The 16542-nt window shown below is 52.9% G+C and overlaps 1 protein-coding gene across 2 annotated transcripts in view; it reads left to right on the plus strand.

The window, feature by feature from the left end:
* RASGRF1 (Ras protein specific guanine nucleotide releasing factor 1) overlaps positions 1–16542 on the plus strand; it is a 104430-nt gene that overhangs the window by 52701 nt on the left and 35187 nt on the right. For both annotated transcript variants that reach the window (XM_067698787.1, XM_067698781.1), the window contains exons 11-14: positions 3742–3805; positions 5862–5998; positions 8379–8461; positions 15003–15251. In XM_067698787.1, the coding sequence (XP_067554888.1) occupies positions 3742–3805; positions 5862–5998; positions 8379–8461; positions 15003–15251 (533 nt within the window). The remainder of the gene's footprint in view (positions 1–3741; positions 3806–5861; positions 5999–8378; positions 8462–15002; positions 15252–16542) is intronic.

A 16542-nucleotide genomic window follows, 5' to 3' on the forward strand; every position in this document is an offset into this window, starting at 1 on the left:
ATGGGAAAGCGAGCACGAAGACCCCTCAAGGAGCCCCCAGAGTTGGAGGCTGGGGCAGAGGAGCCAGGGGGTCCAGACAAGACCTTCAAAGGCCCGTGTACGTGTATCTAAGGGGCCGGGGAGGATGGTGGCACCTGGCTGAGGGCAGAGCAGCAGCCAGAGCCTTTGTCTCATTTCCAGCCAAAAAGAGCTCAGAGGGCTTCCCTGGTGGCACAGTGGTTGGGAGTCCGCCTGCCGATGCAGGGGACACGGGTTTGTGCCCCGGTCCAGGAAGATCCCACATGCCGCAGAGCGGCTGGGCCCGTGAGCCATGGCCGCTGAGCCTGCGCGTCCGGAGCCTGTGCTCCGCAACGGGAGAGGCCCGCGTACCGCAAAAACCAAAACAAAACAAAAAAAAAAACAGAGCTCAGACAGCGCCCCCTCTTGACGCCTTTGGGCACTCACTCTGCCAGCACAAGACTCTGCACCCCCGGCAGAATCTCCTGCTCCCCGGCACAGCACACGGCTTATCCCGCTGCTGTGAGCTCACGATCCGGTCCCACCTCTGTCTGCTACATATGTGTGACCCTGGAAACATCCCGCGCCTGTTCACACCTCACTTCCTCATCTGCAAAACAGGGATGACTGTCCTCAGCAGAGGCGTGCACAGATGCAGGCAGGTGCCGGTAAATCTGCTCTGGGAAGTATGAAGCCCTTGCCTCTGTAAGCGACAGTCTCCCCGGCACTGCGTCCATCCCGTGGAAGATCGCTGCTGAAGATTTTAAATCTGAACGCGCTGTGGCCTGGAAAGGGCCAGAAGGTGCCCTTAATTAAGCCAGAGCATCAGGGAAACCATTCTTCCAGACCCTGGATGCCTGGCCCATAACCTCCTGCAGAGCTAATTGATCAGGCAGTGGCTTCAGGGAATATACTGCTTATGTTAACATGTCAACGCATTAGTTGGTCGGCTGCACAAGGGGCAATTAATTTACAAACACTGAAGACTCCAGTTTCAACCAAATTATGTATCAAGGAAAGCCTTCCTTATTTACTAGCTCTGGAGTTTCTCCTGGGAAGATCTCTGTCCAGGCTGGGGGGACAGTTCCCCCAGCAGGTGGGGGTCAGTAGGGGCAGGTTGAACTGGAGACTTCAAGACGGCTTTTTAGTCTGAAAGCACGTGCTTTTATGTTTGTTAGTTTTATCTTCTTTTGGTTTGGGGGGTTGTTTATTTGTTTGTTGGAGTTTTCAAAGTCTCTTAGCATATTGGTAAAGAGCATGGAATCTGAGAGCTACTCAAATTCTAGCCCTGCCACTTACCAGTGGGTGACCTCACCAAGCCTCAGTTTACTTACCTGCAAAATGGGAGTGAACGGCTTCCCTGGTGGCACAGTGCTTAAGAATCTGCCTGCCAATGCAGGGGACACGGGTTCGAGCCCTGGTCCGGGAAGATCCCACGTGCCACGGAGCAACTAAGCCCGTGCACCGCAACAACTGAGCCTGCACTCTAGAGCCCGCGAGCCACAAGTCCTGAGCCTGCATGCCACAACTACTGAAGCCCACGTGTCTAGAGCCCGTGCTCCACAACACGAGAAGCCACCGCAATGAGAAGCCTGCACACCGCAACGAAGAGTAGCCCCCGCTCGCCGCAACTAGAGAAAGCCCGCATGCAGCAACGAAGACCCAACATAGCCAAAAATAAAATAAATAAATAAATTTATTTTTTTTTAAATGGGAGTGAAAATACCTACTTCATGGGAGTGCTATGAGACTTAAGTGAGGAATTGGATGCAAAACACATGGCCCCATGCCTGGTACATAGTAAGTGCTCAACAGGTAATAGTCGTTGTCACTCTTAATTGTGTAGTATGAACTTGTACTAATAATAGCAAGCCTTTGCATGATGGTTACTATGAGCCAGGCACTAGCCCAAATACATCATGTATATTTAATTCACAGAACAACCCACGGAGTCAGATAACTGTTACTTTCCCTATTGTATAAATAAGGGAACTGAGGCTTCTAGAAACAGCCAACAAGTGGCAGAGCAGGGATTTGAACCCAGGCAGTCTGACTCCAGAGTCTGTGTTCTGAAACCAAAGCTAAAATTCAAACCACTTCTTGTTAAATACTGCCGTTGGAAATCGAATGCCTTCAGTCCTCCTAAAAGGGACCTGCTACAACTCCCCAAGATCTAAAACTACCGTAAGAATTTTTTGGGACTTAAAGTAAGAGAAGGTTAGAGCTAGATGGGCTTTGGAGATTACCCAGCCCAGTGACATCAGTGGTCAGGTTAAGGCCCAACAAGGCCTGGGGGGCTCCCCCAGGGCCACCAAAGAACCAAACAAGAAGCAGAATGCAGGATTCGGGGGCCCACTCTTGATACTTTCTCCAGGTCCCCCTCTGCCTTCCAGGTGGCAGCCTGCCCTGCAGACATTTTCATGTATAGATTAGCCACCTGGGCAGGTTTCTGTTATTGTCAGTTATTATGTTATTTATCTGTTGCTGTCCCCCAAATGGAGTGCCTTTTTTTTTTTTCGGCCGCACCACATACAGCATGTGGGATCTTAGTTCCCGGACCAGGGATTGAACCCACGCCCCCTGCAGTGGAAGTGTGGAGTCTTAACCACTGGACCGCCAGGGAAGTCCCCTGGAGTGGCTTAAAACAAACATTTGTTGTCTCAAACAGTTTCTGCACGTTAGGAAGACAGGACAACTTAGCTGGGTGGACATATGTGGCCCAGGGTTTCTTATGAGGTTGCAGTCAAGGTGGCAGCTGGGGCTGCAGTCATCTGAGGCTCGACTGGGGCCGGGATCCTTTTCCAGCATGGCTCCCACACATGGCTGTTGGCAGGAGGCCTCGTCCCTCATCTGTAGCCCTCTCCTCATGACACGGCAGCTGGCTTCCCCCAGAACAAGTGGTCCAAGAAACAACAAGAGAGCAAGCAGGAGGCTGCAGACCCCAAAGCTGAACACCATCACTCCTGCTTTATTCTCTTAATGAGAAGCAAGTCACTAAGTCCAGTTAACACGCAAGAGGAAGGGAAGTAGCCTTCACCTTTTGAAGGATGGGGTATCAGAGAATTCGTGGACATGCTTTGCAACCAGCACAGTGGTGGTAACTTTCATTTCTCACTACAGGACCAAGGGATCTCACACCTAAAAGATGCTCAGACACTCAAGGCTAAGAGGCGTTTTTCCAGACATTCCTAATAATTAAAAGCCAGCCACTGACCTTGAGCTGGGAACAGGCCCATGAGGCTCTTTCCAGACTCTGCCACTTACCTACCAGGTGACCTTGGGCAAGACGCTTAACTCCCTGATTTCATTTCTTCATCTGTAAAATCGGAATAATACCTGAGACAGGTCTGTGAATTGGTCCTGTTTCCCTATTGGTAACATGCAGGGTTTAGCCTAGAATGAGGGAGTTCAAACTTCAGACTTAGGGCTACCAGGTGATGCCTCAGAGCCGCTGTAGGGCAAGAAAAGGCCGTGCAAGCCAGGTTCTAGCCCCTCCACCCCCAGCCCGACCTTGGCCCTCCTTTGGGGAAGGCGTCTCTGAGCAATCCCATTTGAGCCACTTCACTGGGCTTCCTATATGGAGATAAAGTTCTTCAACTTGAAAACCAAAATACCCACTTGGCATGTAATGTCCACACACATATGTGCGCCTATGTGGGTGCTCACTCCTCACCCCGATATTCTGGAACTCCGAAACTAGCACATCTCTCGCTTTGATTCAAGGTGGCCCCTGCTCTTTTTCAGAATGGAGTCATATCCCTCATTGACTGCACTTTATTGGAGGAGCCAGAAAGCACGGAGGAAGAAGGTAAGTGTGCAAGTCACGTGCAAGCCTGCGTGTGCTCACACAGACGCACACACACTCCCCCTGAAAGGTTGGACCCGGGCATTGGTTTTTTTTCTTGGGAGAGAGGGAGGATGCTGGACCCGGAGAGGCTGGTCCTGGGTCTTTAGAGAAGGAGCTCTCTGGCCCTGCAGGTGACAGCCTCCTCCCCCTTCCTGGTTCCTTCCAAGCTCCTTGGGTCCCTGGACTCGGCGCCGTTGGGTTTGGGGGTCACACTTCTCAGTGAGCACCCCTCCTTCACGCATCAATTTGCTACATGCACAGTGGCTCACTGGGCCACGAGGAAGAGGCCGGGGAGGCACCGGGCCTGTCTCTGTCCTCCAGTGGAAACGGGTAGGGTGTGCAGGGACACACGTGCCACCACCAGAGGGAGTGCAGGGGAACGGTCCCCCGCAGTGGTGTTGGAGTGACCAGGACCGGAGGCAAGACTTGGGGAGAAGGGAGCATGTGAGTGGGGCCCCAGCAAACCAGAAGGGGCTGGGCGGGGAGCTGGGGGAAGGTGGTGCCCAGGTGCTCGGAAAGCCGCCGTGTAGGGGTGTCCATGGGATCTCTCTCCCCGGGGAATCAGAATTGGGGGATGGGCTTATTACTTTAGGTGAAGGGGTAGGGTCACTACTGTCTCTTGATTGGACCAAAGTTGGCCCTCGTCTCCCTCCTTCACTGGCCCCCCAGCAAGGCTCTGGAGGCCCTCCCCTGGGGGTGCACCAGCTGGACTGTCCGTCCTTGCCTTTCCCCAAGGTGGGGCTCCTCGAAGCAGGGCTGTGTCTGAAGGACCCCAGATCCCAGTCCCGGCATGGCTTGGGCTCGGGCTCAGGGTTTGCTGGGGGCTGGGAGCGTAGTGTACACACACACACACACACACACACACACACACACACACGTGCGCGCGCGCATGCCCTGGTCAGCCGCAGCGGGAGCTGGGCTCTGCACCCTTCGTGACCCTCCACTGGGGACGGAGCCAAGCGCCCCCCCACCTCCCCCACCAAGGCAAAAATACATGTGCAGCAATTTACCTGGAGCTCTTACCAGCATGATCTTCAGTCTTGGCCACAGCTGGTCCCGATTCAAGTGGAACTGTCAGTCCCCAAAGCCCTTTTCCCTCCAGGGCCAGGAAAGGGAGAGAGGCGTGGCCCCATGCATCCCCCACTCAACACACAGACACCCCACTTACGAGGAGCCAGCGTCATCCCATCCTCGAGTCACCACACGGAGCGGGCTCTCCAGTGCCCTCACATTCTCGAGTGTCAGCACTGGAAGGGTCGGGGACCTCAGAGCCGTCACGCCCCACTCTGCTTGTACAGGAGGACGCCTGAAGCCCAGAGCGGGAAGGGTATCACCCCAAGGTCACACAGCCAGCAAGCAGAGACCAGAGCTGTAGCAGGCCTTCCACAGCATTCCACCCTATCCAGGGGACCCCTGATGAATGTGGCCATGTTGCAAGGAATCTCTGAACTGTGATCTTAGTCTTTCCAAAAAAGAGTTCAAGGAATCCTTCGGGTTAAGAGCAGTAATAAAAATACCTAGAATTTACTTTGGCTTTGGGGAGCTCTCAACTGAGCTAAATGTCCAGCTGGGTCCATAAAAGCTTAGGATCTAAAGTTCTCCTCCTGGCCCCTGTATCACCTTGGCGTAGCTGGAGGGCCCAGCTGTGAGGCCAGTTCTAGACCTTGCTTAGCCGCTGCCCGGCTGGGGGTCTTATAAAGTCCTCCCCGGAGACCTCAGCTCCCCGTTGGCCTAATGAGGGTAGAGCCGACTGGTGATTCCGAAAGGCTCTTCCAACGCGGCATCGGAGCTGTCCCTGTGTGGTTGTAAGCTACTCTGCGCTCTAGGTCTTAGTTTCTCCATCTTTGAAGTGGGGATTCCTCACCTTAAGAAAAAAAAAAGATGTTCTGAAACTAGCAAGTGGCCTGGTGCCCTACTGCTGCTGTCACCAGTGGGGCGAGGCAGGTATCGTGCAGTCACTTTCCAACTCAGAAAGGCCCACACTCATTCGACTAACTCCGTGTTTTGCACCTGGAAGCCAAAGGATCCGGCCAAGACATAGACCACTTGGATTTTAAGATTGGGGTGGAACCAAAGGATTCCCCGCCCTTCACAGTCATCCTCGTGGCCTCATCCAGACAGGAGAAGGCGGCGTGGACCAGTGACATCAGCCAGGTGAGCGGCATCACTTGTCCTTGAAAGCAGGTGGTCCCTTCATGCCGAAGCTGGTGGGGGGCGGGAGGCAGCTACAGGGTTCTAATGGAAAAGACGTGAGTATCTCTGCCAACCAAGGCTGAGCCCAGCTAGCTGTCCAGCTCGCAGAGTCCCCTGGGCCCCCCGTAGAGTGTGGTCTGGGAGCCCCTTGCATCTGGATCATCCCTAGGGCAGTTTTTAAAACTCCAGATTCCTGGGCTCCCCTCTGGTCCCCTGCAGATTTACTACATCCAAGTCTCTGGCACGAGGCCTGGGAACCTACGTTTCGGCACACGCCGCAGGCCATTGGTACCACAGAAAAGTCTGAGCACCGTGACCCAAGGGTGCTGGATGTAGCAGAGCCAGGAGAGAAAGCAAAGGGCCCGCAAAGCCCGGAGTCCGCTCTGCAGGAGGGAAGGTTTGCCTGCACCAGCGTTAGGGCCCCACTGGGAGAGTCACAGGAAGCACAGACCTCCCAGGGACCAGAGAGCAGACCCAGAGGGCTGCGGTCACTTGCAGGACCAGGGCAGAGGTCTGAGTCTGGAAAGAGGCTGTCGGCAGCACCGGGCTGCTGGCCCAGGACAGGCCTCTCCTTGGGCCCAGCCAGGGCCTGCAATGGGTCAGCCCAGCCCCGTCCCAGGAGCACAGGAACCTCTCCGGACCGCCTGCTCTCTGCACAGTGGAGGAGAGTATTAGGAGAGCAGCTGATGGCGGGAGGAAGGGGGCAGCGAGGCTGGAGATGTCCCCCTTTCGGGGGAGGGGGCCTGGGAGCTGTGTTTATGGAGAACTGGGGGGCAGAGCCTTTACTGTATTTCAGGGCAGTCCCCCCACTCACTCCCTGCCCCTCATTTTTAGGCCTCACACCTGGGCTGCCCTGCCTGCCCAGCGCGCTGCCCCGCAGTGTGACAGGGTGAGGACAACTAGTAGCAGACGTCTGCTCTTTCTCAGTCTTGCCCTCCCAGCTTCAAACAACCAGCCTGAGGGCTTTCCTGGTGGCGCAGTGGTTGAGAGTCCGCCTGCCGATGCAGGGGACGCGGGTTCGTGCCCCGGTTCCTGGGGGATCCCACATGCCGCGGAGCAGCTGGGCCCGTGAGCCATGGCCGCTGAGCCTGCACGTCCGAAGCCTGTGCTCCGCAACGGGAGAGGCCACAACAGTGAGAGGCCCGCGTACCACAAAAAAAAAAAAAAAAAAAACAAAATAAAAACAAACAACCAGCGTGCCCCGGAGAAAACCGAAAAACTGGAAGCCTCGAGCATGGCCTTTTCTAGTCCTCAGGGAGCCATCAAAGGCTCAGGGCTGCTCGCCTGGAGGGTACCCCCCGGGCCTGTGTCCTCTTGAGGGCTGCATTGCTGATACCACCAGGCGTCAGGGCCCCCCAGGCCCACTGATGCCTCCAGGCAGCTCTGATCGGTGGCCAGGCACCCTGCGTTGCAGGGTTGCCAATGGAACCAGAGCTAAAGAGAGTCTCAGAGTGTGCAGCTGGAGAAAGTGGGCTGGGAAGGGCCACTGACACAAGCCTTCCTCTGGGGCCTGCGAAAAACTAGGGGTCCTGGCCCTGACCCACTGTGCCCGCCTCTCTGCTCTCACTTCCCGGTGACCTTGGCCCCTACCCGCACGTACATATCCTCAAAACCAGAAGATACTGTGATGTGACCCCGTAGCCCGGGCCAAGGAGAGACCCTCACTTGGCAGAAATGTGAGAGCTTGGAGCAGGGGGCAATGAGAAGGAAAAAGTGGTGTATCTCTGAGTCTTTTCTTTTTGTTTGGGTGTATACTGTTTATTCAAAGAAAGATTTGGATTTTGAATTTTTTTCAGAGGCTGAGTAAAATGTACAATCTCCTCCCTTAGTGCTGGCAGCCTTGCCACCCCCAGGCAGGATTTTTACTATGGAAAACCGTCTGTGGCTTCAGGATGTGGGCACTGTGGTGAGCAGAGGACGGGGGTGGGCAGGACGGCACCCGCTGAGCCGGCCTCCCAGGACAGAGGCCCCAGGTCACTGTGGATCTGATCTTGTCCTCCGTGCTGGACCTCAGAGGTCAGCCACAGAGTGGCCAGGGTCGGACACTTCCATTTTTGCAAACACCCCGAGGAGGTAGGAATGATTATCCCCATTTCGCAGGTAGGGAAACTAAGGCCCAGGGAAGTCGAGTACATCCCCAAAAGGTCACCGAGCTGGGGACTTGACTTCGCATCAGAACCCGAGGGATGCTGTGCGTTGACCCTGCCCTTGCCTGGACAACGCCCTTTGACCCTGCGTCAGGCCGGGGCCTGCGAAGCCTCGCTCGGCAGAACCCCCGCTGGGCCTGGGTCTCGGAACGGAGACGGAGGCTCTGACCCGGGGGTCTTCTCTCTGATTCCAGTGCGTGGATAACATCCGGTGCAATGGCCTCATGATGAACGCATTTGAGGAAAATTCCAAGGTCACTGTGCCGCAGATGATCAAGTAAGTGCCCTGAGCCCCCTCTTGTCCGGGCTGAGCTCCAGAGACCGAGGGCCACACAGTGACCACAAGGGGCTCGGAAGATGCCGGGGTTCATCTCTGGGGTGCGTTAGGTGTTTGAGTTCAGTTAACTTCTATTTGGTTGATGGCTTTGGTTTAGCTTTTGTAGTTGTTTGTCTTGAAAATGTGGATTTTCGTATTAGGCTGTTTAAAGTAGAACATCAGGAATGACATTTCATGCACTCTGTTTTTTTTAATAACTATTTTTCTTTTGTTTGGGCAATGCCAGGGAGGAAGGGCGAGGGGGCTGCCATCCTGCTGAGCTCAGCTCTCTGAGCCCCGCCGGGCAGCACAGCCTGCTGGCCTGCACCAGCCCTGCTTCTCCTCCAGCATCTGCTCGCCTGACCCCCTCACGGTGCCCCCCAGGTGGCCCTCTGGTTCCCTGGCCTCCATGTGAACCGCTGAATTCCCAGCTTCTCTGCCCACCTGGCATACGCCAGGACCCAGCTAACCGACCCCAGGCGTGTTGTCCTGCCCAAAGCAAACCTTGGGGACCCACTGCCTCTTTGCTACTTGAAGTGCACACTCGGGGGAACTGCAGGCCGTTATGTAGTGAGGGTGTGAAAGGTCCCACCCACCCCGTTTCGACAGCAGGCCTGATGAAGCGAGCACGCCAGCAGCTAGGAGCTAGCCCAGGCAGGGTCGTGTACGCCAGAGCTTTACAGCATCCGGCTGAGTTTATGAGGAGTAGCCCCACCCCACCCCATGGCTACATTGTTTAACAGCCGAAGGTGCTGGAGCCCAGAAGGAAGGTCTGGACTTGAAGGCACGAGCCCTGGCCCACAGCTTCTGCTCTGTGTATGACTATGGACAAGTCACTTAACATGTCTGAGCTCGGGTCTCTCACCTGTTAGTGGGAGATGATAACACCCACCAGCCTACCTCCTGGATTTGTTTCAACGATGAATTTTAAAAACCACATGTAGAATGATGGTTAAATGTATAGTGGGTACCTACTTATCTTCTGCAAAGAGTGCGTATTGAGGCAGTAAAAGTGAGCAGATGAAACCAAAATAAACTCACCCGTGAAAGAAAAAATAACAGCATTTTAAACTATGATGGTGATAAAGGGAATGGAATATCCAGGTCAAAGTGACAACTCCAAGGACCTGTTGGCTCCCAGACTTAAGTGTGGCCTCCTTGGCAGGAGTAACCCGTGGGCAGCGTCCCACTGCGAGGGCGCCAGGGAGCAGAGATGAGCAGACGTGGCCTCCGTCCTCAGGGAGTTCTCCATTTAGTGAGAGAAAGAGACACATAGAACTCGTAAAACGCTAGCGGGTGCTACAGAATAGAATTTGTATGATGCTACGAACGAGGGTTCAGAGAATGAGTGACTCGTTCACCTGGCACAACTGGGGAAGACTTTCCCAAGAAGAGGATATCAGAACTGACCTCAAAGGATAAGTTAGGGTTTGCTAAATGGAGGAGCTGGAAGGGCATCCTGGGAAGAGGGAACAGCATGTGCAAAGACGCAGAGGCAGCGAAGTACATGGTGTGTTTGGGGAATGAAAAAACGTTCCATGGGGCTGCAGGGTTGGGAGAGTGGTATGTCCTGTGGGAAATAACCTTAATGCAATTGTGGCCTCCAAGTTCACTACCAGATAAACCCTCCCAGAGGTCTTGGAACAGAAAGACTCGCAGACCCAATTAAGATGCTTAACCACACAGTCTAGTGAATCAATTTTAAACACTTAGTGAGAAACCAGGGGGAAGAGAAGGGATAGTAGGTTAGTGCCTGTTACATGTAGTTGCATGAGCTAGTTACACCGTGGCCATTGTCCAGCCTCTCTCCCTGCCCCATCTCCCTTCCTTGCTGGTGGAGCAGCTACAAGGACCAGAGTTGAAGCTTGATCAGTGGATCCAAGGGCACACATTTGCTCTGTCTGAGAAGTCGGGGCAAGTATGTCTGGCCACAGTGGCAGCTCACCAGTTAGACTGAAGAAGAGCTACAGGTTTATCTATAGTTCTGGGACAGAGGGTAGAGGGTCAGAATGGATGTCGCCAGTGGGTGGCTGACTTAAGACATGAATATTGAGTGTACGCTATGCCTCATGCATATTAAGTGTAGCTTGAATATTTAGTGCACGCTTGGTCCTTCCACCCCTCCTGTTTACATTTGGCACATGAATGCTTTACTTAGTGTATATATATGCCTGCCATGGCTCACAAGCTGTTTGCTCCTTCGTCTGTCCTCCTTTTTTGTTTCTCTTATTTTTTATAGCACAACTGTATTTTCTTAAACAATACAGCGGGCTGAAGAGGTGGGCAGGAGTCAGATCATAGTAACGTGACAGGTGAGAAGTTGGGTTTTCTTCTGTAGGTGTTAGCGTTGCACCCAAGGCGGTGACGGGCGCCCCCTGGTGGCCAGGGATAGAGTGGCAACAGAGAGCCTGCCTGGAAAAAGGCATCAGTGGTATAGCTGGAGGGTCCGTGGCTGGGGGGACATTCCCTAGATGTGTTCCCCGTAAGCCTCTGAGTTTCTGGCATGGTTCCCATTTCAGATACCCCACCCTGTTGTCAGACTGAATTAAGAGCGTCCTGATTTTTGGTTTGCAATACAAAGAAACATTTAGTCCCATGCACCCTGAGTATTCCTGCTACCCTCCCGACACACTGCATCCTGGCCCTCTGGTGGGTAGATGCTAGTGGCAGCGTTTGAGAGGAAGGTCCCAGAGAATGAAGGTCATCAACCACCAGCAGCCCAAAGATCCAAGAAGTCTCATTCCATCTGCCGTGGGTCCTGAGGCTCTGCCCCAACATGTGACCTCAAGGACAGGTAGACTGAAGGCGGGGCACTCCCCCTGCAGAAGGAAGAAGAGGGAAGCCCTTTCCAATCAAGCCCAGGCCTCTCGATGCCTGGGAGACAGGAATGCCGCTTGGAGTTTCATCAAGAAGTATTGGGGGGCTTCCCTGGAGGTCCAGTGGTTAAGACTTCGCCTTCCAGTGCAGCGGATATGGGTTCGATCCCTGGTCAGGGAGCTAAGATCCCACATGCCTCGCAGCCAAAAAACCAAAACGTAAAACAGAAGCAATATTGTAACAAATTTTAATAAAGACTTTAAAAATGGTCCACGTCAAAAAAAAAAAATCTCAAAAAAAAAAAAAGTATTGGGAGAGCAAAGAGAGAGGCAGGCCTGAATTTACAGTCAAGAGATGCTTGTGTTGTGAGGGACCGAAAACTCCTTCTAGCAGGGCTGGTAAATATCTAACACACGAGCCAGCCATTTGGATCAGAATCCGGAATCCGTGGCAGACATTACTAATGGGTCACGGCAGTCTTTAAGGCTGAGCCTGTAATGGTCAACACAGCCCCAGGCAGTTACTCCCAGTCTGGCAGAACTGGTATCCAGGATGAAAGCTGTTTTTATCACTGCTTTATTGTGCCGTCCCATTTTACAGATAGGGCAACTAAAGTCCAGAATAGGTTTACGTAACATTGGAGTTGCCAGAGGCACCATCACCAACAATGATTGTGAGGCTTGCGACAGAGAAGAAGGGGGCAAGGGAGGTTGATAGAAAAAGGAGGGCTTGGGACTTCCCTGGTGGTCCAGTGGTTAAGACTCCCCACTCCCAATGCAAGGGGGCTCGGGTTCGATCCCCGGTCGGAAAACTAAGATCCCGCATGCTACATGGTACTGAAAAAAACAACAAAAAAACAAAAACAATAAATAAATAAATAAAATAAAAATAAATCTTTTTAAAAAATTCCATTAACCCTTGGAAAAAAAAGGAAAGGGAGGGCTTTTCTCACTTTCTCTACCCCACTCCAGCGGCAGAAGGAGCCCAAAAAGAAGGTGCTAGAAGCAAACCCTTGCCAGAGGGGTCCAATAATCACCACTGAGGATGTCAGGTCTAGGCTGGACGCTTCGGGATCCATGGTGTGTGAGGAGTTGCACTGTCCTTCTAGAAGGTGCAGTCCCATGGTGGGGACCTGGCTTGAGTTAAGGGAGTCCTTTCACCCAAGGGCCGAGGGCAGCTCTCCAGGGATGATGCCACTGCGTCCTTCCCATCTGCAAGTACTTTCTCCTGCCCACTGTCTTTCAGTTTTGCTTCTCTGCAACTTTTCTTCTTCCTTTAGAGGTTTGTAGTCAACTGGCTGAATCCCTGTCTGTCTATTCCATGCCGCTTACATTCTCTCTCCTCACTTGAACCTCTCCACCTTCTCTGCATTCTGGGAAAATTTCTCAAGTTGGCTTCTTGTGTCACTCATTTGATTTTCTGAGTCTCTCATCTGCTGTTACTTGCATTCATGTCCTCTGATTCAACACTCTTGTCTTTCGTTTCCAAGAAATCTTTCCGGTCTCAGATGATTTCCTCTTCCTGGTTGCTTCTTGTGGTTCGGTCAATGCAATATATATTCTCCTGAATCTTGGTGAAAAATAAAACAGGTGTTTTCTAAAATGTTCTGTGTCTTGCAGCAAAGCTACCTTAGAAGGAATCATTCCTGTTTCTTCAGGATTGTCTCTTTTCAAACTGAAAGAAGAGAGACCTGTGGATGTTTAGATCCAGCTCAGCCCTCAGGTCCTCAGCCCACTATGGTCTGGTTGACCACCAGACGCCTGTCCTCACATGTTGGCAGCCTGAGAGGAATGGGACTTGCTGCCACCAGATCCAATTTAGAAGGTCCCAGAAAAGGACTTGGATTGCTCTGGCTTGGGTTATACCCTCACCCGATGCAAAAATCACTTTGGCCAGAGATGAAGGACTTTGATAGATCTAATCCAGGATGACTGCTCAGCCCTGAGGGTTTCCCTTTTAGTCCAGCTGATGTGACGCAGGCTATGTTAATTGACCTAATACTTTAAGAAGCAGCCGAGGTGAGGTCAAGGAGGAGATGACCTCCCTCTACAAAGACTGAGAAGGTTGAATAAACTGCTAAGGATTCTGCCCTGCCTTGGCACAGGGGCCGGAGGTGTAGCTCTTCATAACTAAGGGAGGAGAGATGTCAGCAGATTGCTGGCAGCAGGAGCCACTAGTAACAAAAATGTGTAAGACTTTTAGACTTAGAAAAAAAATTAGACCTTTGGGGATTGAATTAAGCTATTCATCATATCTGCTGACACTTGCTCATGTAGTTTTTAATTTTGGATTGTGAGCTCATTTTCAGTGGGGGGTTTATCTTTGAATGTCTTGTAGAGCCTGGTTGACAGATGCTCTTCCTGAAAGGTCTTGCATTTTTTCCACCAGTTGCCCCAGGAGCATTACATCCTGTGACTACACTAATACTCTTTGGGCTTCCCAGACCACAAAGATAGTAGGTATTTGTCTTCCAAAACCACTGGAAGGGCAAATAATACACTCTCAAGGGAGCTTGACACTCTCCCCATGCTTCCCCCCTCACAGCCTGGGCTAAAACAGAAAACTTGCAATCTTCCTTTCCTGGTGGGTAGATTTTTCTAGGCCCCCTTTCACTGAGCCTATAACCCTTCAAGGGTCCCAGCTTTCCAAGGGGGTCTCACTCCAACTCCCTCCACCCGCAGGCCCAGGCCTGGTCTACTCTGTTGAAACCAAGGCGCTTGGTTTCCAAGAGCAACAGATGCCCTAGAGGCAGCTAAAGCATCAACTGGTTTCCAAATTTCTCTTCATTTTTGGCCCCTGGAAATTTCCCGTATATTTTTTGCCCCTAATTGTTGTTTTTTTTTATTGAGATATAATTCATATAACATAAAACTCACCAATTTGAAAGTGTACCATTCAGTGGATTTTACTATATTCACTGTGTTGTGCAACCATCACCACTGTCTAATTCCAGAATATTTCCATCACCCCAAAAAGAAACCCATGCGTATTAGCAGCCACTTCCAGTTCCCCCCTATTTCTACCCCCTGGCACCCACCACTCTACTTTCTGTGTCTATAGATTTGGCTCTTCCGGATATTTCATATAAATGAAATCCTACAATGTGTGGACCTTTGTGACTAGGTTCTTTCACCTAGCATGTTCTCAGGAGTCATCCATATTGTAGCATATATCAGTATTCCATCCCTTTTTATGGCTGAATAGTATTCCATTGTATGGGTAGATCACATTCTGTTTATCCTTTCATCCGTTCATAGACATTTGGGTTGTTTCCACTTTGGGGCAATTATGAATAATGCTGCTCTGAATATGTGTGTCCATGCTTTTGTGTGAACGGACTTTCTTCATAGCTTGTGAACGTGGCAGCACATTATTTTTAAGTTTGTTATATTTCATCCAGCATTTCTAAGAGTTTTATAATGTCAGGTCTTCAGGTATTACTGGGAAAAAGAAGTTGCAGCCCATTTTTCCTCAACGTCAGTCTTCCAGAGCTTTCCTTGTTCCCGTCACAAGCCACCCCGTCCTTCATCTGTCCCTCCATCCTTGGCTGTTGGTGCGCTGGGGAGACAGTGATGGGTGTGCCGTGGTCCAGCCCTCGGGGAGCTCGCAGCCCGGTCGGGGAGACAGCCACGGACTCAGACACCTTCAGACCCAAGTGCCTTCTCGGTCCCTCCTCCCTCCTCAGGTCCGACGCCTCCTTATATTGTGATGACGTGGACATTCGCTTCAGCAAAACCATGAACTCCTGCAAAGTGCTGCAGATCCGGTATGCCAGCGTGGAGCGGCTGTTGGAGAGGCTGACGGACCTGCGCTTCCTGAGCATCGACTTCCTCAACACCTTCCTGCACTCCTATCGCGTCTTCACCACCGCCGTCGTGGTCCTGGACAAGCTCATCACCATCTACAGGAAACCCATCAGTGCCATCCCCGCCAGGTGGGCAGGCCTCCTCCTCCCGGGCCGACCCACACAGCTTCTGGGCCCAGGAGGGAGACCAAGCTCGGCAGCGGGCTGGAACCTGAGCTGGGGGGATGAGGCCCCCCACGCCCTGGGAACCAAGCCCGCCCTTTGCAAAGAGGTCGGGGAGGGCTGACCTGCCTGACGCTGCTTCTCGAACCCAGCTTTCTCCATCTCCCACCCCGGGCTCCTGGGGTGGGGTAGAGTTTGGGGGGGGTCGTCTCCTCCACAGGACAGGGTTTCCCCACCTTCCCCATTTAAGAAAGGAAAAAAAGAGGAGGGGCGGAGTCAAGGGAAGAAGGGAGGGAGAGAAAGAGACAGAGAGAGAATCTTATCCCCTCTCTGCTGCGACCACGTCCTGCTCTGAAGAAGAGAGTCACTTTTTGCACACTTGGGGTGGTTTTCCACCTGTGGAGGGCTGGCCACCTGAGCCTTGGCTTCAAGGCCATCTTTTCCATCTGTGTTGTCACAGCTCAGCCCTATGGGGGGCCAACTGGGACCAGAAAGGTCAAGAGGCTTGCCCCAGGGCTCCTGGAAGTCTGTGGCAAAGTGGGGACTTGAACCCAGGGCCCTGGTCTCGTTGAGCCCACACGGCCACCCCTGTCTGAGTCTGGGTGACAGGCAGGGCGGAGGTGCCCCCCTTGCATTCCTTTCCCACCTGTCCTCCTCACATCCCAGCTTTAACCAGCCTTCAGCTGCCCACCCCCAGCCCGGCCAAGCTTTGAGGGGCCAGGTGGGGTCACTGTGAACCCAGGGTCCCTGCCAGGTTAGAATTCTAAGGGCAGGCACATCCCCCACGGCAGGGTCAGGCGCTAGACTGGCCGAGACCCGGGGCCAGCCCAAAGAGCCAGCCTCAGAACTTTAACATTTACCAGTCCAGCTGCTGGGGACCCAGCTTAGTGAACAAAGACCTTTACCCCCATCTCGCCAGATGATTACCCAGCCAAGGGTAGTACCAGCGAGGCACCACGGGGGCAGGTCAAACCCGCAGCCCAGTTTGAGATGGGTGAGGAAGGTAGCTTTCAATTCTCACCCAGCAGAGGGGAAAGTGAGGCACAAAGGAATGAAGGACCTGTCTGAGGCTACCCAGCAGTTGGTCAAGTTCAGGGACCCTGATCAACCTCACCGCTCCAGGAGGGGCCTGCCAGGAAAGGAGGAAGGCCAACTGGTGCTTTCCTTTTCTGCCTGGATGCCGCTAAGTCCTCCCCCACCCCCCACCCACCCACCCCCGCGGGTGAGACTGGGGCTGGGTCCTCGTCTCTACAACACC

This window comes from Pseudorca crassidens, chromosome 1 (genome assembly GCF_039906515.1).
Source record: "Pseudorca crassidens isolate mPseCra1 chromosome 1, mPseCra1.hap1, whole genome shotgun sequence".
In the NCBI taxonomy this organism is placed as follows: Eukaryota; Metazoa; Chordata; class Mammalia; order Artiodactyla; family Delphinidae; genus Pseudorca; species Pseudorca crassidens.